Source organism: Canis lupus, chromosome 7 (assembly GCF_011100685.1).
Source record: "Canis lupus familiaris isolate Mischka breed German Shepherd chromosome 7, alternate assembly UU_Cfam_GSD_1.0, whole genome shotgun sequence".
NCBI classification, from domain to species: Eukaryota; Metazoa; Chordata; class Mammalia; order Carnivora; family Canidae; genus Canis; species Canis lupus.
In genome coordinates this window covers 53,554,121-53,579,781 of record NC_049228.1, presented here as the reverse complement: position 1 = coordinate 53,579,781, position 25,661 = coordinate 53,554,121, and the positions used below count along the sequence as shown (strand labels likewise).

Sequence of the window (25,661 nt, the reverse complement as noted above, 5' to 3'; positions counted from 1 at the left end):
CAATTCAAGTAAGGACTAAGACTCCAAGCATGGATTGGTTTGCTTTGGTTTCTTAAGAAATAGTAACTCTCCACTGAACATTTATCCAAAAAGGTATGAGTTTATTGGTTATTGGTCATCTGTTACCTAAAAGCATCTCTCTCTTTTTTTTTTTTTCCTGAAAGAGAGAGCACATGAGCATGAGAGGTGGCAGGGAGGGAAGGGGCAGAGGGAGAGAAATTTAAAATGTAAGTGTAAAGATAAAACTCATTATGGCCCACACACAGTCACAAAAGATGCTTTTAGGGGCACCTGGATGGCTCAGTTGGTTAAGTGCCTGACTCTTGTTTTCGGCTCAGGTCATGATCTCAGGGACACAAGGTTGAGCCCTGCATTGGGCTCTGTGCTGGGCTTGGAGCCTGCTTAAGAGTCTCTCTCTTCCCTCTGCCCCTCTCCCCACATCCCTCACTTGAGTGTGCTCTCTCTCTCTCTTAAAAAAATTTCATCTTTATACTTCCAACTTTGCACTGGAAGAAACAAAAATGTTGATGCTTTCATTTTTTACCAAGAAAAAATTATTGTTAGCATCAAATATGCAAAAGAACAGTGTTGCTGGTTTAAACTATCAATAGTATATAATCTTAGGAGAGAAAACCTTAAAGCCTAGAACAGGAGACCTTTCTATGCACTTTCAGGCTCAAACACTCTTCTCTCTGGGGCACCCCATTCTATCCCTGAACTTTCCTGTCAGGAAGATCATCTGACCTAAATGCACCCCATAATATTATAGTTCTTTTATTGCCTAGTATCCCATTATATGGATAAAATTTCCCCATCATGTTTCCCTATTCATCCTGGTTCTTAGCTCTGTCAGCACACACCAGGTCGTCTTCTTGCTCCATATGTCTGTCTTTTTAATAATGAGCATTGCATGGGACTTTAATATGTGAAAAATTTCATCCTGTTGATTTCCACACAACATTCCAACCTGTCGAGGTAATTTTGAACTTTATTCAGTCACTAACGTTAGCATTTGTGCCATCCAGCCTTCAGTCCTATGTATATTTTAATACACATGGAAGAGTGACCTGGCAGGTAGCAGATGATGACAACTGGCTGGGAGTGGATGGCACAGACTGCTGCCATGTGCCTCCAAGGCGGGGATTGGAAACTTTCTCTGTCGGAGGCCAGAAAGTCCATCTGTTAAGCTTTGCAGGTCAGACAGTCTCTGTTGCAGCCATTCAACTGCATTCTGCCTTTGTACAAAAGCAGCCATAGACAACAGATAAGCAAATGACCTTACTCATGTATGGACACTGAGATTGGAATTTTACATGTCATGAAATATCCTTCTGGTTTGTGTTTCAACCATTTAGAAATTTGAAAACCAGTCTTAGCTGATAGACTATATAAAAACAGGTGGTAAGCCAGATTTGGCCAACAGACTATAGTTTGCCAGCCCCCATCATAAGGGGCTGGGTTTCTAGAGGGAGGTTGGGAGGGAAATGATCTGGAATGGGCAAAGAGGAGTACAAGAGGGCTGTGGGAGCAGCATGCTAGGTTCAGGGTGGGAGCAGGGAATATTGCATGAAGACATTGAGGCTATAGGGGATTTTGCTGAGAGCTGCTCATAAGTTCTCAGGGCACAGTGAATGGTTGAAGGGTTTGAAAAAGGCAGGAGTTGAGTTAGGTTAGGAGACATACAGAGCCAGCAAGGAGAAAGGGGATCTGGTGATGGATGAGTCTGGGAAAGGTTGGGCTGCTCTGGGAGGTGGAACCAGCCTGGAGTCAGTCCTAGTGTTCCCACTGAGGTTATGAGTCTCAATTGGAGTCAGTTCTGTCCCTCAGGACATTTGGCAATGTCTAGACATGTGTTTGGTTGCCATAATCAGGGTGCAGAGTGCTATTGGCTTCTGGTGGGTAGAGGCCAGGAATGCTGCTGAACATTCCACAATGCATGGGACAGCCCTCAGTAGCAAAAAGTTATCTGTTCTAAAATATCAGTAGTGCTAAATCTGAGAAACCCCACCTTAAAGGGCAACAAGTAAATGGTTGTAATTTTCAAGTCCTTGTTGGGATGATGCCAAGGTAGGGAGTCCTTTGGCTATTGGAAGGAGGGGGTGTCTTTCTTAGAAGCACATGGAACTCTGCGGCTGTACCTTCAAATGTTCATGTGTGTGGGTGAAAGTTGACTTTCTTTCAGAGAATATAATTCTCAAACTTCTTGGTTACTTAACAGAAAGGAGAGTCCCTTTTTGTTTTTGTTTTAACTCATTTAACAAAGTTTTACTCTTCAAATTCTTGGGGAATATGCTGAACCCTCCTTGGGGGAACTGAAGGTTTGACTAGATTTTATGAGTTTCTCAGTAATCCAAATGCCCAGTATACCCAATTCCAATCAGCTTTATATCTGTCACATTCCCCAAAATTGACATAATGGAACATGACACAAGCCATGTTACAATGTGACAAGATCAAATAATGATTATATGACAGAAGGTATGCTGTTTCACAGCCAGACTCAGTAAACGGTTTGGAAAAATAGGAGCATGGGACAAGCTCAATACCCAGTGCTCACAGGTATTTGAGGAGCTGAGGACTCATTACTGAGAAGGAGCAATGGCAATCTCCTCTTGGCTGGTGGTATTATCAACTGGTGGTCAAGAAATAAAACAGTTGAATTCAAGAATTGCTATTTAGTTATGTAAGGTAGAAGAAAGGTAAAAATAAGGACCAAAAGGCTTAATATATGTTGCACAAAAGTACTCATCCTAAGAAGTTGAAAGTGACAAGGAAGTACACAGCTGATAGGGGAGATAAGTGTTAGGGCCAAGCCTTGAGCTTGCTGCTGGGAGGGACTAGACATAGTAGTTTGACCTATAAACATGCCCAATCACAAGCAGCAGAGACATGATGTGGCCTGGCTCTAGCAGGTCCCAGAGAAGGGGAAACCAAGAGGGACCATGCCCATGTGGGCAACCGGCCACAGGTACTGACCAGGATATAGATAGCTAGTCCACCTGCGCTTCAGGGAGGAGAAGTCAGGCAGGATATGATGTGGAGATGGAGTGTGGATCCTAGCATCAGAAGCTCAGTCTGCACCTGCTGGTGGAGAATAGGCTGTGGCTCCTAAAGAGTAGGGGGACACCCAGTCTACACAAGCCTTCACAGCCTGGCATTTGGAATCACTACAGTAGAGGACATAGGATGGTTGTATTGAAGCATGGGAAGAGGTGCTTAGCTCCGTCACAAAGAGCCATGTGTCGATATAGATATGGCCCTGTATCTAAACACAGGGACACATGGAGGCACTGACTGCACAGCAACTCTGTTTTCAGATAAAAACGATACAGGATTAAAGATGTGGTACCAATTATTAATGCAGTATAAAGTGGACATAGTTGGACCATATGGTGTGAAGGAGACGGTAATGGTGATTGACAGCTGTAATAGTGGCTCACCTTTCCTAGGCACCAAGTTATCTGCCATACCTTATACTGAGAACCGTAGTGTACTAAGTCTATTTTCACCATCACCCCATGACGTAAGGTGGCATTAGGATCTCCATGTGGCAGGAGGAGAAACTGAGACACAGGGAGTTAAAGGAACTGTCCAGAGTCCCACAACTGGTAGGACTGGTTTTAGAGTTCAAGTGGTCTGCCTCCAGAGTCCCTATCTTTCATTATTTTGTTCAACTCCTTTTTTTTTTCTATGATTCTGTAGAAATAAATATCCTTGGTACTTGGCGATTAATAAGCAACTATCAAATACACATTGCCATCTTTTTATATCGCCACTTCCAGATTTTTATGTCAGTACATTTAAACAAGTTATTGCTTGGTGTTCCATTATATGGGTGTACTGTAAAAACAAGATGCCTTCATTCATTTTGCTGTGGCTTGATTTCAATTTTTTTTTCTTGTACCAAACTTTCTGGAATAAGCATACACACATGTATTTGTACACATATGTTAGCATTCTTTTAGGGGAAATTCTTAGGAGATTCTAGATCAAAGGACACTTACATTTTAAATATTAGTATCTCCATGTTGGCTTTCAAAACAGTGATACCACTTCCCTGTCCTCCACCCTCTGCAAGTAACTGACCATTTTCTCACATCATCACCAGCATGGGGTATTAGGAATTGTTCAGAAGGTGAGTGTTTTCTGAAGAGTGAAATCTGATGCTTCAGCATCTTACTTTGCACTTTTGCATTACTACTGAGGTTGTTCTTCTTTAATTGCCTCTTTGGATGTTGAAATTTCCTCTCGTGAGTGCTGCCTGTTTATATCCTTGGCCCATCTGTCTCCTGAATGGTTTGTCCATTTTAATTGATGAGCAGCTACTCTATTTTAATATGGAAATTTTCAGATACAAAAGCAGATGTATTGTGAGTGTCCTTTCTACATTATAGATAATTTTTGACAACCATGTCACAAATATTTTTCCTTGTCTATTACATATCTTTTCATTTCTGATGACTCTTGGTGAATGCATAAAATATATTGCTAGGGTATCCAATTTGTTAGTCTCTTCCTTGGCTGTTTTAGGTGACATGCTTATACAGGAAAGTGTATCCTCTTTCTAACCAGGCTCTATGTTGCCCAGGGAAGATGCTTTGCTTTTCTTCCTTCACTATGTAGGAGATACGTAGTGATTGCAGGAGCCATCACTTATGGGGCACTGACTTTGTGCTTGCCGTTGTACTAAGCAGTTTTGCATGTATTGTAAACTATATGAAGAAAGTGGGAGAATCTTCGTCCATCTTACAGATGAGGAAACTCAGGCGCAAAGCGTCAAAAGAGTTGGCCCCAGATCTCACTGATGGTAAGCAGCACAGCTGGGTTTGAACCCGTTCATCCTAGTCCAGAGCGTGTGTTCAGAACCAAACATCCCTGGAACTAAGCTCTGAACCTATAGAACCTATTCAATGGTAACAACTTTTTCTCTTTTGAGGATGAATCAGATTTGTTGAAAAAGCAAAAAATCATTCAGAGCAAATATTTACTGTGACTTGGAAATCCTAATGAGCTGTATTGTTTATAGCCACTTAGATTTTGATCTTGAGATAACCACACTGATTTGCTTGTTTTTCTCAAAAATTGGCACTGCAGAGGGTTCCTAAGGAGTTCTGAAAATGTGCAGAGCAACATCAGAACAAGCCTCCCCTGTTAATCATAACTAGGCAGCCATTATCTTGGTGATAGAGGAAGGAAGGAAGGTATAAAGAGCAGACATTCCTCTGGTTGAGAGGAAGCCACAGTTAATAGCTACTGGAGGCTAGGCCGTCCTCACCTTTTGGGGGCTCATACCTAATGTGTACCAATTAGTGGCCTGGTGAGTGGTGGGGGAAAAGGGAGCCAAGCCTTGGGGCTGAGCCTCAGAGCAGGGAACTGGAAGGAGGCAATTGGAGAGGGAGTTGTTGTCTATTTTCCTGCAGAAATAGGAAGGGGTGTTGGCTCCTCTCCACCAGCCACAGGAACCAGTGGGCAAAGGGGAGCCTAATTATGGAAACATTAGCAGGGTGGGTGAGCTCATGTTCCCATATTTTGACAGGAAGAGGCGTGTTTGGATGCTGAGTGCTAGGGCAGTACATTGCTCTCTGGTCTGTCTTCCACCTTGTCCACAGGACTTCATAGCCAGGGGTCACAGAATTCTTGGCCAGAATGTTGCTGCAGGGTCTTTAGCAGAAATAGCAGACTAGTCCTAGCTCTCTCTCTTTTTTTTTTTTTTGGAAACAGTTAACCATGAGCAGATTGGCAGACAAACGTGTGAGATGAGTAGGTGTTGTGTAATTGGTGCTAACCTGTGAGATCTACACCTGGTGACTTGCTCAGTACTGGCTTCTGGGGGAAGGTTTGGGCAAGTGCAGTAAAGGAGCAGCAGCTGAGGTGGCTGAGAGCACAGGGTAGGTCTTCACAGCCACAGCCTGCACTTCCCTGCCAGGCTTGGCCTCAGTCTTCTCCCCGGTAAACTCTGGATGATGCTACCTCTTTAATAGGGTGGTGGGTGATTTTAAAGAGGCAGCACAAATGTGTGCTTAGCTCACCGTTGTTATTATTATTATAGTCACTCCATGCCCTGGAGCTTTCCTGGGTTTTGTTCTGTTAAAGAAGGTAATTGTTAAATAAATACGGATGCAAAGCTGAAGAGAAGATTTATGCACTGGCATAAACATGCTAGAGGATTTCACAACAGCCAGATTAACAACCACTGGTACCATGGGCTGCAAGTGGCTACCTGGGAAGATTTATCTGATGGCAGATGATTTGTTGTAAATGGGATTCACCGACAAGGGATGTGACCTTGTGAGGTAGGTATGATTAGAATACAGCCAGTGATTCAGGTTTACCATTTAGTGTCGAAGAGGCCCTTTCTGGTTTCCCGAGTATTGAATGGAGTATTGAATGTTTTGGGGTGGACAGGAAGGAAAAGTGCTGGGGGGCAGAGGGGAGTGAGCCTGGAACTGGTGGACCTAGGCCAAGAAAAGAGAGAAGCATTGAAGCCAGAGGAAGAGGTGGCTTTGCAGAGCTCCTATTGATTTCTGGGGCAGGATCTCTTGTTTCTCAAAATTTCACTATGACTAGATTGCAGATTTCTTGGGAGTTTGGACTTTGCTGCTCTTTATAAATTGAAATTTAACTGACATATTCTATTCTATTAGTTCCATGTGTACAACATAGTAATTCGACTAGCCTTTGTATACGTTTGGAGCTTTGCCAAACTGAATTTGAGGATCTTGCTAGATTCTGAAGAAATCGGCAAAATTTTATCCTTACAACTGAACAGAACCTCCAGTGAATTTGAAGTGACCCATGATCAGGGCTGTGTCCCAATGAGACTGCTGGGAGGAGCAGAGAGCTGGTGGCGACAGCCCAGGAGAGGGCCTGACTCAGGCAGTGGCTGGGGGAGTGGTGAGTAGGAGCAGGTGAGGAGACAGCACATTTACAGGACGGTGACTGGATTTGATGGTGAGAGAAAGGAGTCTGGGTGATTCCCAGGCAGCCACTAGCCCAGCATCCTGGGGTGGCTGTCAGGACACTTTGCAAACCTTGGGCATTAAGTGTGTCTGTCAGTGGGTCACAAGTACAGCTTCTCCTGGTCAGCTGTAGAGACATTTCTGGAATTCAGGTATGGGTAGTTGATGGTTGAAGTCTAGGCTTAAATGCCATAACCCAGGGAGAAACCAAGTGAGCAGAGAAGTGACTAGTTAGAGCCCTGGAAAGCAAACTGTAGAATTCTCATCCTGTGAAATGCCGGAACCGAGAAGCTCACTTACTTGCCAAGTCAATGAACCTTGAAATCGGTCGTCTTCAAGTGTGAATATTTTTCAAGCTAGAGTGGCCTGCCCTAGTGTGATGTTTCAAGAAGAGACAGCCTTTACGGGGAGAGCCATAGTGAGCACATTTCAAAGAGCAGGAAAGGTTCTTGTTTCTCATTAAATCTTTGACTTGCTCTGGGAATTTACTTTCGGTGTCAAGCCTGCTTCCCCTTGACCTGGGCAAACACCACATTTCCTATAACGTGCACCTTCTCCTCCAATGTTCTGAATGTTCAAAGCCCTTTCCGGAGGAGCTTGCTTTTCCTTGGTAGTCCGTGTGGGTGTGGGTGGTCCTTCTGGAGAGTGAGCATCTGTCTCTCTCTGTCTTGTGCAATTCCCAGGATGCCTTTGGAAATGGAGCAGAGGCTTTCTAATGATTCCTGAGTGAGCTGTTTGGGTCCAGTCATGCAAGGAGGAATGCAATTGCCTTTGCTTGACAAGAGTCTGTGGAGGAAGCTCGGTGGTAACTCTTCACTTATAAAGGTCGAATGAACAGGGAAATTAAACCCAAAAAATGTAGATTGAAGAAGCTAAATCTGACCTGGTGAAAAGAAAGAGTGGCCAGAGGTGTGACTGGTGAGGCATTTTGCAAGACGAGGCTTTGGAGATTGAAGGGGATAAGCCCAAAGAGAGAGACCTGGCTTGATGGCATTCTTGTCTCACGGTATGTGGTCAGCATGCTGACCGTGATCACAGAAACATCATATTCCTGTTCAAAAAATATTTATTTCTGAGTGAAGTAATGTTTATGGTTCAAAAACTGACCAAAATTAACATGGACTATAGCCATGGTCCAAATATGTCTCATGGTGGTGCTCTTAACTGAGTCTGTGCTAGTGAGATGGGGCCTTGGTGGGATGAGCAAGGGGTGAGAGCTGTAGACTCATTGTGCACTTGAATTCAGTGAGAAGAGACATTGATGTGCTGGAAAGAATCTGGAAGAAGAAAGGATTAATGGCTTCTTCCAGTCCTTATATTGACGAGGTTTTGTTTTTGTTTCTGTGTTTTGCCACAGAGAAATGATAACAGCAAAGGTAGCATATAGCATCGTAGTTAGGAGCTTGGATGCTAGAGTTGCACTACTTGGGTTCAGATCCTTACTAGCTGTGTGACTCTGGGGAAACTCCTTAACCACTCTGCTGGACTTCCTCATCTGTGAATGGAGTAATAATAGTACCTACCTCAGGGCTCCTGTGAGAATTCAAGGAGCAAGCCAGGCTAAGTGCTTAGAATGATGAGAATGGCCCACACAGAGTATATTTAAAAACTAGAGGGGATCCCTGGGTGGCTCAGTGGTTTGGCGCCTTCCTTCTACCCGGGACGTGATCCTGGAGTCTGGGATCAAGTCCTGCATTGGGCTTTCAGGCTCCCTGCATGGAGCCTGCTTCTCCTCTCTCTGTGTCTCTGCCTGCCTCTCCCTCTCCCTCCCTCTCTCTCTCTCTCTCTCTCATGAATAAATAAATAAAATCTTAAAAAAAATAAATAAAAACTAGAATAAATGAGTGACTACAGGCCCCTATCTCCACCTCGGTAGACCCTGCTTTCCTTGGAAGGATCCCTGAGAGGTGGAACCCAGCCAAGAGGGAAGCCAGCCTTGTCCTTTGAGAATTCAAGGAAGCCTGGGCACATCTAGGACAGGTATCTACAGCCTAAATGCCTTTTGATGATCGTGATAGAGCATGCTTCCCAAAGACACAAGAACTCAGAGAGGAATTCAGAAACAATTATATCACACTTTAGGAATATTCAGCTATGGTATTCACATTGCCCCAGAGAAATAATTTCATTCCTGAGAGGTTTGGTGGTTTTTTTTTTTTTTTTTTTCCTCTCAACTGTGTGTGGTTCTGGTTTTATAAACATAAGATTAAAAATGGCTAGTGATAAGCCCCCATGAAGAAGTGGCCAGTCAGGGCCTGCCGCATGCAGGCATCTATCTCGCAGAGGTGTTGGATGGGATGGAGAGTATAGTGACCGTGTGTCAGCAGCAGACTTCCAAACTGAAACAAATACTGACTTACTGGACTTTAGAAGATATAGAAAAACATTTTTTTCCACCTATGAAAAGCTTTGTAAAGTTGCCTTTGAAATAGAAAGGTAAATAATTTTGATCATGAGATGGGGAAAAAAGCAAAGATGAGGTACCTTTGTGTCTGTAAAAACATGGCTGTGGCTAGGGTCCACATCATGATAGCTCATGTCTGTAAGTAAATGAGCAAGCCAGCAAACCTCTGGAAGAGAAATCCCCAATATTGAACATCTTATTTCAGAGTGATTTCACATGGATAGACTTCTTAATATTGATATTTTATGAGCCTTGATATTAGGATTACTGCTTTGAGTTTGTGGCAGAAACACTAGTTTGCGGGCTAAAGGAAAGCAAGATCATGTTCATTCGTTCATTATTCATCCAGCTTCTATATTCTTGTGTCTGCCACATTCTTGGTTCTGGGATACAATGGTGGAAATGACCCTTATGAAGCCTCAGACAGTGAGTGCGTAAGTAGTGTAACAGGGAAATGTGTGCGGCTTTGGAAGGAGGCTTTAAAGGAAGTAAACGACTGCGTGGTAGAAGGTAGTCTGGGATATGAGGGTATACCCTTGAAGAGAACTTGCAGAAGGGCGCAAAGCTAGGGGGAGGGATTTCATTACAACATCACATGTAGGAGCAAAGAACCGGGGACTGGCTAGCTAAAGTAGGATGTGAAATAAGCATATGATGGAATGCAACCAGCAGTTATAAGAAATGCACCAAAACTAGAAGTACTGACCTTCTGACTATATGCTGCTGTATAAAAACTTGCTGCATAAAATGATTATAGAATAATCTATGTTTAAATATTCTTTTAATCTGGAGATTTACCCACCAGATTTGTAGCAGTGGATATCCCTGACCAAAGGGAACTTAATTGTTATCAGTAGTAGTATGCTTTTTTGAAGGACACATGTATGCCTGTAATTACATCTGAATTTTTAATTTTTTTTAAATTTTTATTTATTTATGATAGTCACAGAGAGAGAGAGAGAGGCAGAGACACAGGCAGAGGGAGAAGCAGGCTCCATGCACCGGGAGCCCGATGTGGGATTCGATCCCGGGTCTCCAGGATCGCGCCCTGGGCCAAAGGCAGGCGCCAAACCGCTGCGCCACCCAGGGATCCCTACATCTGAATTTTTAAAAGGTTCTTTAGAAGAAAGGATAGTGGGAGGGGGTGGTCCAAGATATCTCCTCAGGCATTTAGGCTGAATCCTGAAAGATGAGAAGAACTCCCTGGGCTGAGGGAGGGATTGCCATGCTCAGTGGCAAAGAGAGGAAAGGGCTCGATGTGTCCAGGGAACTGGTAGGGGATCTCAAGAGATAAGGTCATAGAGTGTGGATGGGGACACAGAAGTGCCACGGGGGTGAGACAAGGTTGCACCGCCAACAGGGTAAGTCATGTGGGAGGTTGGAAACCATAGCATGGAGTCTGGTGGCTATTTGACATGCAAGACTTAGCCACATAAATCTGAAGAGATGCCTGTCTGCCTGGTGGGGATCAGATTGGAGGTGAGGAAAAGTGGACATGGGTACTCTGGGTGGTAGCTATTGATGCAGAACTATTGAAAAACACTGGTACCTTGGACTAGGGCAGTGGTTCTCAACCCTGTGGAACACTGACATGTTCCATGTAACATGACACGCATGCTCAGACTACACCTCAAGATGGTGGAATATGGGGCACCTGGGTGGCTCAGTGGTTGAGTGTCTGCCTTTTGCTCAGGTCGTGGTCCCAGGGTCCTGGGATCAAATTCCTCATAGGGCTCCCAGTGGGGGAGCCTGCTTCTCCCTCTGCCTGTGTCTGTACCTCTCTCTCTGTCTCTCATGAATAATAATAATAATAAAAAAGATGGTGGAATACGGCTTCTGAAGGGAGGACTTAAGCATTAACATTTCACTTATTTTTTAAAAAAGATGTTATTTATTTATTAATGAGAGGTGTGGGTGGGGGTCAAGACCAAGAGAGGGAGAAGCAGGATCCCTGTAGAGCAGGGAGTCCAAGGTGGGACTCAATTCCAGGATTCTGGGATCATGACCTGAGCTGAAGGCAGACGCTCAAACAACTGAGCCGTGCAGGCGGCCCTAACATTTTAAAATTATGTATCTCGTGGATGGGAATCATTAGGCTGGAGGTTGCTATGGGCCATGGAGAATTTGAGGCCCACACTGGAGAAAGAATCAGTAGTCCTCACTGCTGGATCTCCCAGGACTGCCCTCTCGGACCAGGCTGAGCCCCTTATGGACTGGTGGCACATATCCAGTTCCTTTGGTGATGGTCCTTGTAGATAGTTCTGGCCCTTTCCTGCTCTTTTATTCTCTTCCTATTACCTTCTTTTTACACAATTCATTTTTCATTGGCATCTTCACAGGCAGATGGCCAGTGAAGTAGAAAGCAAATGCTACCCACACAAGTCCATGTGGTTACTATTGGTAATTTGGAGGCATGACTTGAGGGGGTAGAAATAGAAAATGAGGTTGTTGAGAAAAACCCTGGCTGAAATGTAAGATTTGAGGTTTATCTCCAGATGTCAATTATCTGTACTTTATTACCATATTAAGAGTTGACTCTGGTGGGTTCAAGTCTAAAGCATGTGAAAGGGCAATTAGAATTCTAGAAGCAAACTGAGTCATGAGTTAGAAAGATATTACTGCACACAAACTCTGAAAACACATTGCCTTCCTCATGGTGGTTGCATTTGGTATCTGGTTCTCAAAGATGGACATATCCTGTTTCTCTGATTTATAGCTAAAAGTTTTTCACTCTTTAGTATACCTCTCTTCCCATCTGTGAAAAACAGGAGACAATATGTGTAAGAGGGGCCATTATTTGAAACATTTAAAATTAAGCTTGACCAGTAAACATCTCATTAGGCTAGTAGTTGCACAAGTTCTAGAAATGGGAGAATTTATTTAACGTCCATACAATTTTGTGTCTTCCATTATCAAAGGCCACTCCAGCTGGAAGCTCCCATCTTGCTGTTTTTCTTTATTATGTGGGTGAGATAAGTAAGAAGTCAAGCTAGACATGCGGCAGGGCTGTTTTCATCTCTGGAGGCTGCCATCTTGAAACCTCAGCTTGGGACTTGGCATCCCTTTCATTTCCAAAAGTCCATAGAGAATTCTAGTTTCCCTTTATCTTAATTTCACTTCTCTCCTAGATCTCTAAGGGACATTTAACACAATTTACTAGTATCTATGGCTTAGAATAAAGTGTTTTATTGGTCTTTTTATATCAAAATCAAAGCACACTCAAAGTAGTGAGTTGTCTCACTACTGTCTGTAGTTATCATTGGATTGATACAATTAGCTTGGCACCTGAATTACCTTTATGCCTGTTAGCTGCAACCTAGCTAATGTATTTTTTTCTATGGCTGTTTATACTCTATAGACTGGAATTCCATTATATTAAACTATTCCATGTTTTCAACAGAAAGAATGTATTGGATCCATTAGTATTTTATTCTAAAACAGGATAACAAAATACTGGCTTATGCATTAAGTTTCTGGCCAGTAGTCCAGTTCTTAGATATATTCGGTATCCACGGCCTGTGCTTTATTCTTCTAAACTTTGCATGCTACAGGGACAATAAATACTTTACTGCCTAACTTTGAGTTCTCACCATGGAAACATCAGAGCAACAGCTGGGCTCAGTTAAATGTCTTCTCATTCTCTTGGCTGGCAAAAAATCTTTTAAGGGAACTTTTTTTTTTATTATTTGATGGATAATAAAACTATTTTTGAATGAAATCACTGCTTCACTTGGTCAGATATATGTCTTAATTGATTAAGATCACTAATTGGAAATTTTCAAAACTCATCTTGGCCCTTGGTAACCTAGAAACAGTCTTATAGTTAACAGAAAGTGTGAGTCACTGCAAAGCTAAATCTGAACTGGTTTAAGTATTTGTTAACACAGAGTGATGCAAACGGAGCCAAGGGGACACTTTTTCTGTCATAAATTTAACAAAACATTTCTTTACATATTTTTTCATCTAATTTTGATAAGTCATGTACATGTTACAGAATTAAGTGGAGCATACAAAATGTGTGCATTTGGTCTGAACCTTGAGACCGCATTCCAATTAATTGCCACAAATGTCATACCTATGTCGAGTGTCACCCTCATGTCAAGACACTGATCTGTTCAAGGCAACCAGGCAGGTCTGGGATAACCAGGGGCTGTAGGCAGCCCTGTTCATTATGCTAGTGTGTTGTGTATTAGATTGTCTGTGCTGTGCAAGAGGAGGATTGAGAAGCACATTACAGGAGACTGTTGCTTAGAAGGATAGTTCGGTGATGACAGGGTGATAAAACCAGTTGAGATTCTGCTTTGGTTTCTTGGAGTAGGCTGGCTGGTAGAAAGGACACTAGTCTGGATATCAGGAGACCAGAGTTCTTCCTGGCAGGTTGTATGATCTTTGCTCTCCCTGGACCTCATCTTTCTTATCTGCAACATGGAGAGGTCTCTAAGGCCATATCTCAGTTCTTGCCAATCTTGTTCTTTAACCACCCTTAGCAAGTGTCTCCATGCTGAACATCATGGTAGGTCCTCAGTGCCAAAAAAAATGCCACAATCAGCCGATATTTACTGGCTGACCATGGGGGCTGGTCTACTGGAGAAATAAGCTGAAGCAGCATCTCCAGGCAGGGAAATGGCTTCTGCGAGGGACCCCAAAACTGAAATACACCAGACATTGGGCTGATAGATTAATAGATTCAGTAAGACTGGGGGTGTGGAGGTCCAGGAAGGGAGAGTGGGAGATGAAGTTGGAGAGACAGTAGAGAAAGTTAGAGTTTTAGGTGGCAAATTGGATTGAATCCTAAGATTTGAGTAAGGCAGTGTCCTATGCAAAAATCATTCTTGTCCTCTGCTCAGTTCTTCCCCTGCCACCTTCGTTTTGCTCCAGCAGCACTGGATGGAAGTCTCATTTTCCAGGCCAGTCAGCCCCAGTTGAATACTTCCTGGTACAATTAGCTACTGGCTTGGTCTCTCACAGGTCTGTAAACTCAAAGGGTAGGAACCAGAATTTTGCATAAAATAAATGCTCAATAAATATTTGTTGGATAAAGGGAGAGAGCACTCCTGTCCCATAGTTAAACTTTTTGCTTTTGAAAAAACTGTTGTTACTTATGGGAAATCTCTATCATCTGCTTAGTTTTGCTGTGAACCTACAACTGCTCTTGAAAAAACCTATTGTAAAAATCCCAGTTGTACAAGTTTGGATCAATCATAATCCTTGGTTTATGGTGTATTGTCACTGTTGCTCCATGTGTGGCCCTCTCCTAGTTTGTTTTTATGTAAAATTGATTTACTGATACATAAAAAAAAATCAGTGAGTCTGTGGCCTCGCTAAAACAACCAGAGCATTTCCCCTAACTTATACCTATCCATGTGCTTCCATGTTTCCCATCTCTGTGCCTGGGTAACCAACACTCTAAAATATTGTTTACTGTTGTCTTTATGGAGTTTTATAATATTATCAAACACATATGTATAACTAAACCCCTCACACAGCTTTGCCTTTTTGAACTTTTAGAAAGTGTATCATATTGTGTGCTCCTTCTTACAATTGCTTTCTCCACATTACATATCTAATGTTCATCCATATTGTCATGTGAAGCCAATCATGATCTATTTTCACTGCTTGGAATATACCTCAATCTGTTTATCATTTTCCTTGTTGCTGAGCATTTGGGTTGCTTCCATTTCTTGACAATTACAGAGAGTGCTGCTGAGAATATTTTTAGACTCATATCGTGGTGCATGAGTGTTTCAGTATCTCTAGGGAGGGTTTCTCAACCTTGGCACTACTAACATTTTGGACTGAATTCTCTTGTGGAGGACTCTCCTGTACATTGAAGGATGTTTGACAGCATCCTTGTCCTCTACCTGCTAGATGACAATAGCACCTTCTCCTCAGCTCTGCCAACTAAAAGTATGTCCATTGACAAATGTCCCTTGGGGGACTGAATCACCCTAGTTTACAACCACTGCTCTGAAGTGTAACAGGGCCGTCTAGCTGTGGTATTTCTGGGTCATGGTACAGGTGTTTAGCTTTACAGATAGCACCAATTGTTTTGTCAAAGTATTTATACCAATGCACATTCCTACCAGCAATATGTGAGTCAGTTGATCTACATTATCTTTGATACTTGGTGTTACCAGACTTCTAAGTTTTTCCAAGTAGAGATAAGATGGTATCTCATTGTGTTTTGGATTTATATTTCCTGATTGATAGGTTAAAATATCTCTTCATATAAATTTATTGGCCATGACCATGTATTTTGCCCAATTTTATACTTTTGTTTTTATTTTTTTTAAATGTGTATTTTTAAAAGATTTTATTTATTCATGAGAGACAAAGAGAGAGAGAGGCAGAGACATAGGCAGAGGCTCCCCACTGGGAGCCTGATGCAGGACTTGATCCCAGGGCCCTGGGATCATGACCTGAGCCAAAGACAGATGCTTAAACACTGAGCCACCCAGGCACCCCTAAAAAATGTTTTTGAGTTTGTGTCTGTTAGATGTACTTAAATGCCTTCTTTGAATTCATTGTTTGACTTTCTCATCCATAGTATTTTGGTCTTAGAATATACTTTAACACTGTTTTAAATGTTTTTCTGTACTTTTGAAAAGTTGAGCAACATCCATTTTCCTTTTTGTTTGTCTTTTGAAGCCTAAGAGGTGTAACATCAGCCCAAGACCCAAATTTAGGAAGTAAATTTTGCTTTGAAGGAAACTATATGCCACAGAATTGGTCAGACATTGGGCCTCTTGGTCTCTTTTCTAATATGGAAAGGGTGGCCTCCAGTCTGCGATTGCTTGTGGTAAAAAGGAAAGTGCCTGTTGCATTTAGAGTAGATCTGTGCCTTGGAATAACTCCTTATCAGTCAAAAAACAAAACCCCTTCATCGTATTTGAAAGCCAAAGGTCAAAGACCCAGAATTCCTTTTAGACAAATGTAAACAAAATTAAGTTATACTTTAAGGGAAAATTCAGCTAGGGGAAAAGCAAAATTGTCCGAACTAATTCTTCATCTTAAATATTATCAGCATGCAAGGTTCTGTTTGACTAATTCATCATGGGCTGAAACTAAAATCAAGCATACAAAGTCCTGTGTTCTATGAGAGAATATCTCTTTCTCCATCCATTTGGATTATAGGGCAAGGCCAGTGCCTTGACCATAGGCCACCCTGGAACTGGGTCCTCCCGGTAGGTCATTGTGCTGCCTGCCACTGGTCCTGGCTTGCCATTCATGATAGTAAAGCTATGGCACACACAAGCCATGTGACAGTTTAGTGCAGGATCAGAAGATGTTTAGCCTAAAGAGAGTACAGTTTGGGATGTAGGTCTGGATTGTGATCTTCAGACATCTGTGGGGCAGCTATGTAGAAGAGAGACGGATCAAAAAGAGCTTACACAGGCAGAAGTTATAAATGGAAGTGTTGCTGTCTGTCAGTGGTATGGAATGCTGTGTCTTGTTTTTTAGGACATCAAGCAGAGTTCTGAATGTCCACTGGTGGGAGATATTAGAGATTTCCTAAGGGGGCCCAAAAGGCAGTGTTGATGTTGATAATCATGGCCCATAACTAAAACAAACTGATTTGTCTACCGAGTGCCAAGCCTTTTCAAAGCGCTTTTACATATGAATACAACCCTCCCACAAGGTGTAGTTACTGTTGTATCACATGTAGGGATGAGGAACAAGGGGATCCAAGATCACACAGCAGTAGGTGGTGTAGCTGGAGTACAACCCAGGCAGCCTGGCTCTGAGCATCTCCAACTCTAGCAGACTTTGCTTCTGATGACTTTACCTCCTGGGGGAGCCAGTAAAACAAAAATATTTTGGAGGGAGAGACTCCATATTTTGTTTTAAAGAAGAGAGGCCCATTGGTTGTCAGGATAGACGGCATTCTTGGTAGACCAGAAGTAATAGCATCTGCAAATTCCCACTCAAGCTGAGTGAAGGTGGTAGCATCAGGCTGAAGATTGAAGGAACAGTTTCATCTGGGCTGCTATTGGAGCAGGTGGGAGGAAAAAAGGACCAAGGCTGATAAAGGGTGATGTGTGAGTGAAAGCGATCCCAGTCTCAGAAGGACAGACTAGGTATGTGGGTTTGCGTCTGATAGCATTATAGGAGGAATGCTGCCCTCACCATTCCCCTGACCTCCTTGTTTGTGACAGAGGCACCCTTCAATCCAGGTAAGGGGCATTTAATCATTGTGTTTTGCCAATGTTTCTCTCTCCCTTTTTCCTTTACATCTGATCAGTCACCAAGTTCAGCCAACTCTGCTTTAATCTTTTTCAGATATATCACTACTTCCTTTGTTCTTAAAGTTGTCACCTTCTCTGCTTTGATTCTTTATGAGGTTTGCATAACTTTGACTCCAAAACCTGACAAATGCATTATAAGAAAGAGAAATTCTGATCAATTTTTCCAGAAGATGTGGGAAAAAAATTCATGATAAAATATTAACAAATAGAACCCAGCTGTATATAAAAAGAATAATGCAGCAAAGTTGGATTTATTCCGGGTATGCAAGGTTTAATACAAGTTTAATATTTTAAAAAAGCAGACTTTGTAATTCATTGTTAATAGAAAAAGGGGAAAACCATAAGATTATATTTTTAAATGGAAAAAAAAAGAAACCTTTGACAGAATCCAAAGTTCATTTATGATAAAAATTCTTAGCAAACAAGGAAACTTTAATCTGGTAAAGAATATCCACACAAAATTATGGCAAATCTCATACATTCCCCTGATATTTGGAAAAATAAAGGAATACTTAAATTCATCACTTCAATTTAACATCATACTTGCGTTTGTAGCCAGTGTAATAAGGCAAGGACGGCATGAGAATTTGAAAGCAAAAAACAACAATCATTACTTACAGATGATGTGATTGTCTACATAGGAAATCTAAAAGAATCAATGTAAGAAGTATTACAATTAATAAATTTAGAAAAGTTGGTAGGTCCAAGGTAAATTTTTTTAAAAATACACCACAAACAAATAGAAAATGAAGTTTAGAAATTGATAAATGTAACATAGCATCAAAATTTATGCCTAGAAAAAAATTTAACAAAAGATATGTAAAATCTCTACTGAAAAGTTTCCACAGTATTAAGAGATATTAAAGAAGGTTGGAAAAAGATTAGATTTAAATAAGATTATCCCAGACCATGGGATAATCCATGGTTTGAAAGACTCAGTGTGTAGATGTCAATTCTGAAGTTGTGTATAAAGGAATGTTGTTCTGCAAATTTGTATATAAATTTAATATAATCCCAAACAGTAGTCCAGCATGATTTTTATGGAAATTGACAGGCTGATTGAAAATTCTCATAGAGGTCCATTTCTGTTAGGAAGGACGTTAGGTTTGAGGTAGGTGTTAAGGAGAATAACTACCATGACTTCAAACACTTTGATGAAACCTCAGATGTGAGGGGCCTTCTGGCCAAGCGTCTGCGATTTCATATCGTTGGAGCCTTCGCTGTATCCCTGGGGGTTGCAGCTTTCTATAAGTTTGCTGTGGCTGAACCAAGAAAGAAAGCATATGTAGATTTCTAAAGAAATTATGATTCTATGAAAGATTTTGAGGAGATGAAGAAAGCTCGTATCTTTCAGAGTGCAAAGTGAATTTAGAATATAAAGAATTTCTTTGGGTTGCATTTCACTGAAGCTTGTCACTGACCTGTGTTCCTGAGCTATGAAACACAAACACTGGTTATGGAATAGTTTCTCTTAATAAACAACTAAAAACTAAAAAAAATTCTCATAGAAATGCAAAGGGTCAGGGACTTATTAACGCTATACAATGTCAAGATCTGCCATAAAACTACAGTAAGTTAGGTAGCAAGGTATTCACACATTGAAAATTCCTCTTTGGTAAGAAAAAGTTCCATAACCCATAGGTATTTACCTGATTTATGATAATAATGATATTAAAGTAGGGAAAAGAATGACCTCTTTACTAAATGATTCTGGGCCAGTTGTGTATCCATATAGAGGAACAATATGTCTAACACCTATCTCACATGATATACAAAAATCAATTCTGGATGAATTGCAAGTATAAACATGAAAGGTGTAATAAGCTATGAGAAGGGTACATAAGAGAATGCCTTTAAGACCCTGGTATAGGCAAAATATTGTGAAAACAGGACACAAAGGGCACTAACTCACAAAGAAAAAAGAGAAATAGGACTTTTTTATGATTAAGAACTTTCATTTATTAAAAGATACCATAAAGTGAATCCAAAGACAACCCGCAGAGAGGGAAAAGATTCTTGCAACATGTTAAGTATGGCAAGAGACTTGTACCCAAGTTATATAAAGAATTTCTACAAATCAAAAAGAAAAATACAACCTGAACAATGGGCAAAGTACTTATACTTCAAAAAGAGGTAATCTAAATGGAGGACACCTAACCATATGACAAAAGTGCCCAGCTTCATGAGTCATCAGAGAAAGCAAACTAAGACCACAATGAGATGTCACCACAGCCAGATTAGGTGACCAAAATGAAATAGACAAAAAACACCAAATCTTGGCAAGGATGTGGGACAGGCAGGATGCTCATCTACTACTTATGGGAATGTACATCTTAAAAAATTGCTTAATGGTTTCTAATAAAGATGAACCCAAGCATATATGACCCAGAAATGCCATTCCTAGATACATACTGCATAGTAAGATATACACATATTCGATGAGAGACATGTATGACAATGATCATAATAGCCCTATTCAAAATCACCCCAAACTGAGAAGTGCCTCGTTTATCAACAGTAGACTGGGTAACTATGGTCTTTTCATACAAGGGAGTATTATATAACAACAAGAATGAATGATCTTCAGTGGCATCTAATGTAGACGAACCTCACAAATGTTATGGTGGACAAAAGAAGCTGGACATGGTGTGATTTCTTCTAGACAGAAGAAAAACAGACCCGGCTAATCTCTGCTATTTGAAGTGAGGTATAGGGAAGGGAAGCAATTGGAAGGGAGTACAAAGGGAATCCTGGTTATAGGGATGTGTTTATTTTGTGAAACTTCAGCGATTCATGTACTTTTCTGAATATACTTTATATTCCAGTAAAAAGAGAAAACACAAGCAAAGGACAATGGGAGCAAAGAAATTAAAGATCTTGGCAAAATGGTGCCTGGGGTGGGAAATGGTACATTCATTGGTACTCAGGGCAAGAAGGAGCTGGCAGCGTTGAGAAGGTAGAGGGATGGACACAAGGAGATGGCAGTGGAGTTCTGGTGGGAGGAGAGGAATGAGAGATGGGGGTGAGGGGGGTTTGTGGCCAGGGATGGGAAGGTAGGATGTTTGGAAAGATTTCCAAGGTGGACTGATTCTGTGTGATGGTGAGGTCCAGAGTGTGATGGGCTGAAGTGAAAAAAAGGTGAAGGTCACTGGAGTTCAAGAACACAAGGAATCAAGAAGTCCACAGGGTGTGGGGTAGGTGTTCCATGTAGACAGTGACACAAGTCAGGTGTTGACAGGGCTCAGAGCCCAAAGGAAGGTAATGATTCAGTTATCAAAGTCTGTACTCATGTAGCTGCCAGGACAAAACCCAAATTAAGCTGTCTTAAGCGAAAGTGAGAATTTATTATCGTCCATTAGTGAAAGGCGAGGGTAGAGCTTCAAAAGTGCTGGATCCAAGTATTAAAATTGTTGTGGGATTACCCCCCCGCTCCCCTTGCCCTCACCCAACTCTACTCTCCTTGGATTGCTTTCGGTCACAGGCAGGCTTCCTCCACTAGTAGCTACACACTTAGGGTGCCCTTACAGTGACTCATCCCTAAGAGCTCCAGGAGAAATCCCAGGGGTGACACTGTAGACTCTACCAGGACCACGTGTCCATCCTTGAAGTGGGAGTGGATCAGTCACCTGCACCACGTTTACCGGGAAAGAGGATGTAAAAACCATGTGTTCCCCATGGGGGTAAGTGCTGGATTGGTCTGACCCTCAGTCGTTTCTAACTGAGAGGGGTGCAGCGAAGTGGGGGCTCTATGCTTTCTGCAGGAGCTGGACATGGCTGAGAGCATTCGCTGCATGATTCTGGGTGGAGGAGGCCGCCACCACAGAGGCCTGCCCAAGGCCAGGAGCTGCTCTGAATCCCATCTGAGGGGTGCAGGGCAGTGGCCTCCAGCCAACTTGACAGAGAAACTTGGCCTGTGCGGGGTTATTATATCTCTACCCACATTCGAGTTTCCTCACCTCAGAACTTTCTCCTCTCTCCTAGCAGACTGAGTGTGTTCTTTTCATTTCAGCCAGCTGGAGTGTGTCGTTGTGTTCTGTTTTTGCTCATCTTCCTGTTTGTAACGTTTATCTCGTTTTTCCATCTTGTGTCTGTGCATTTCTCTTTTCCTGGCCTTGTCTTAGGGAAGAGGAGGAGGAGGAAGAGGAGCAGCCAGTCACGGAGCCCAATTCAGAGGAAGAGAGAGAGGACGATGCCCTCTGTCAGGGCAAGGACAGGTACCGAGCCTGGACCCTCCCAGGCTCCCACTAATAGCCCGAGGTTCCTTCCGGTTAGATAGTTTGCAGCCACCTTTCAGAAATCTCCTTTCCTCACTGGCTCCCACTGGCAAATCTTTACCCTGAACACAGAGCCACACAGTGACTGGTTTTGAAGAAATCACTGAGCACGTGTTGGTTAGAGAACTGCACTTCCCCTTCCTTACCATGCTTTACAGAAAAATCACGTAGCTGGCTTTCTCCCTGCTGTTCCCTTCCTCCTTAGTGTTCTGGCTTAGATGGGCAGTGACTAGAAGGGTGTTCACATCTGCTCAGAAAATGTTATTAACCCTTTCAGCATTGTCGGAAGGATAATTGCATGTTTCCCCTTCTTCCTATTAATTTTACCAATGTAATAGCTGCTAAAATGTGTGGGTAAATGACTGCATTAATGATGTGGGTTTGTTTTTTTATCCAAGTATTTGGACAGGAGTCTGTTTCACCCGATGCAACCTAGAAAAATTTCCCATTATCTGTTTTCACACCGAGAATAAGTAACACAATTCTACAACCTTTTGAGGGAGTTTACTGTCTTCTGCTCATGCTTTCTGTCTTCAGGAGTATTAATAGATATAGGCTCCTGGCAGTTATTTTTTGATTTTATAGATTCCCAAAATAATATATTTATAAAAAATAAAAATTGATCACAGGTAATTTCATGTTCTAACATTCAAAAGTTGAATTTTTTTTTGATTTAACTGATTATCACAGCCAATTGATATTTTTACTGTTTTTCCACAAATAAGCAAAAATCAAAGAGGTCTTGGATAAATTAGGGTAAAAAATTCTTTCTTATGAACTTCAAAGTCAACGTGATTCTTTGCTGCCTGGCCTCTTTCCCCAGACACCAGTGGCATAAAAGTGGTCCATTTGGACGCACCGACACACCCACAGCTCCCAGGGCCATGGAATCCTATCTAATCTGAGAAACTAGTGATTATTTCCCTGCTTTGGAAACATCAGGGAAGAAGCCAACAGGGTGCAGTGTGGAGAGAGGAAAAGAATGACCTGGTGACAAAGAGTGAGCCATGTGTGTCAGAATGAGGGGGGAGAAAGGTGGAGAAAGGTTGTCATTAGCCAGAGCCCCTCACCTACGTGGAGCTGCTGATGCCTGGGGGTAAAGATAATCAGCTAGGTGTGCTCTGAAGAGGGAGGAAGTTTCGTTGATAGTCACATATTAGGTTGTAAATTAGCCGCAGAATATCATGTAGACCCTCAAAGAACACACTGGTTTGGCTCCATATGTGCTTAAATGTACACGTTCTGTCCCACCCACACAATCACCACTCCCAGACCCCCTCTCCACTCCCCCCCCCCCCCAGCTACTCTCATGGTATATAGCACATAGGACCAGATAGAAGAAGCTGGCTGGAAAGGGCAACCTTTGAAGCATCCCTCTTGATGTTGTATTGTCGTTTCATTTATATAAGGTTGTTATTTACATGGGTAGGTGTTGGCTTATTGCTCTGAAGGCTCTTTTTTCCTATATGACCTGATGCTGGAGGCACCCTTGATCAAACTACTGTTAGGCTTTCCCGTTTTAGGAAATAAAGTTGTGCATGTTGAACACCGGGGCTTGGTCTTGACAGTAACTGAGGTACTCCTGAACATTGAACTGGATGTATTTATTCCTTGGCATAATCTGATCATACCTTAAAGTGATGAGAAAGATGCTGCTTACTTCTCTTGGGTTGGTGTCTTCCACTGCTTGTTCTGCCTACTGGCTGCTGCTTTGTGTGTGCATGCCACGTGTGCCCGCTGTGTGTACATGCCACGTGTGGCAGGCCTGGGCTGGGCACTGTGGTGAGGTCTCATCTCATCCTCCCATCAAACCAGGGGAACTGGTATGTCCCTGCCCTTCTATACAGATGGAGCTCGGAATTTGAGGTAGAAAAGAAAATCGTTCACCTCCCATTCCCAAATGGGCATGCTGGAGAGTCAAATTCTCTGGGAGAGGGACCATGGTTTTTGAAAAATGCAGAGTTTAACAGATTTTTCAGGTTCCAAGAGTGTACGTCAAAAGATCTAAGTGGTCCAAATCCAAACCTGTGAAGATGGAAAAGTTTTAAAACTGTGGCAGGACTGGGCTGCTGAAGGAGTCCAGATGTCTAGGGCATAGTTGTAGAGGTGGGTTGTGGAAAAAGTGTGAAGTGGGTAAAATTTGACTCTTATTTATTTAACATTTATTTAAATTTATTGTTATTTATTCATTATTTATGTATTATTTATTTAACATTTTATTTTCTGGCGGTTTGCATTGCTTGCTGGCATCTCTTCTCCTTTGTCCTTTTCCATACCTTGCTTTTGACAAAGCACCTGAAAGCAGGGACCTAAAGGCTATGAGGCTTGGGGGATACCGTTTCGTCAAGGCTGGGCTTTATAGGAGGAGGACAGAACCTTGATTTGATCAAGAGAAAGAAATGAAGTTCCAACTTTGGAAATTTAGGGGCCAGTACAGTCAGTGGGGGAGAAACTAGGGAGGCTGGGAGCTGCTGAAGAAGAGCTCTGGGGGCTCCCGAGTACCGAGGCCAGCCTGGTTCTTGGGAATGTGTCTTTGATTTTGGCAAGTCTGGCATCCCAGATTGACAAGCGCAGGGCGCCAGGATCGTAGAGCAAACCAAAGCTTCTGGTGATGGGCTTTTATGCTGCAGTTCAAGAAACCTAGCTGGACCCTGGAGTTAAGTGGCCATAACGGTAGTGGGGTTTCTGTGTCTTTTTCTCCTTCCTAACCTCTGCTTCCCTTTCCTTCCCCCACTTCCCTTCTTCCCCACTGGGTCAGCAGAGAAGCCGGACCTGCCTCGGAGCAGAGCCCCGCAGGAGAGGATGCTGCTCCTGAGAGCTCCACCCTGTCGAGTGCCACCTCGCAGGGAAAGTGGCTTCCAGCCAGCACGATGGCAGTGGGGAGCCCCTTGCATGGCTCTGGGCCTGCCCGCCTGTCACCGCCCCTGCCCCCTGCCTCTGCCTCCCGGCCCTCCGCCGCGCCTGGGCCCCTGAAGGCATCACCAACCATAGAAAAGCTGCCCTATGTGCCCCACAGCCCTTTCCACCTCTTCTCCTACGACTTTGAGGACTCGCCCTTGTCCACCAAGGAAAAGGAGGCTGAGTCCCAGAAGGAAAGCAGGTAGATCCAGGCTCCAACCCCCTGCAGGCCTGTGTGAGTTTAATCTAGGGAAGGAGACCCAGCATGTTGACTGTACCCTCCCATCCGGCTTGCCTTCTGCTGTGTTTGTGTGGAGTCCGGTCCAAGCAGGGGGCAGTTGAGGCCTAACCGAACTCTCCAACTACTAACTAACTACCAGTATTTAGGCAAGAGACAGAAGAGAACTGTCACCTGTTTGAATCAAAGAGCTCTTGTTACAATATGATTACTAAAAATAGATGTTTAAGCATACTGTTTTAAACAATATGCATGGCCTAACAAAATCTAGAGATTTTGCACCTACCCATGTGGCGGGGGTCTTGTTTGACCTGCAGAATGCAGCGGAGTGTTCTGCTGTCTGTCCGTGCAGTGGTTTCAGTGGAACTTTCCTTCCCTTAACAGTCCTGATTCTCCCCACTTGAGCGCCTATTCTGAGCCTTACAACTTCCGGTCTTTCTCTTCCAATAGGTGGGTGTCTTTATTTTCTTTCCCTTTTCTTTTTTCAAAAGATGTTTTTTATTTATTCATGAGAGACATAGAGAGAGAGAGAGAGGCAGAGACACAGAGGGAGAAGCAGGCTCCACGCAAGGATCCTGATGTGGGACTGGATCCCAGCACCCCGGGATCATGCCCAGAGCCAAAGACAGATGCTCAACTGCT

The 25,661-nt window shown here is 42.7% G+C and overlaps 1 protein-coding gene across 10 annotated transcripts in view; it reads left to right on the top strand.

Annotated features, from left to right (window-relative positions):
* FHOD3 (formin homology 2 domain containing 3) overlaps positions 1–25,661 on the top strand; it is a 462,688-nt gene that overhangs the window by 320,759 nt on the left and 116,268 nt on the right. For 5 of the 10 annotated variants that reach the window (XM_038543473.1, XM_038543477.1, XM_038543478.1 and 2 more), the window contains 3 exons: positions 21,731–21,823; positions 24,642–24,983; positions 25,404–25,469. The exons of 3 other annotated variants lie outside the window; for them this stretch is intronic. In XM_038543473.1, coding sequence (XP_038399401.1) covers positions 21,731–21,823; positions 24,642–24,983; positions 25,404–25,469 — 501 coding nt within the window. The remainder of the gene's footprint in view (positions 1–21,730; positions 21,824–24,641; positions 24,984–25,403; positions 25,470–25,661) is intronic. 2 more of the 10 variants (XM_038543482.1, XM_038543474.1) reach the window with 1 other exon arrangement.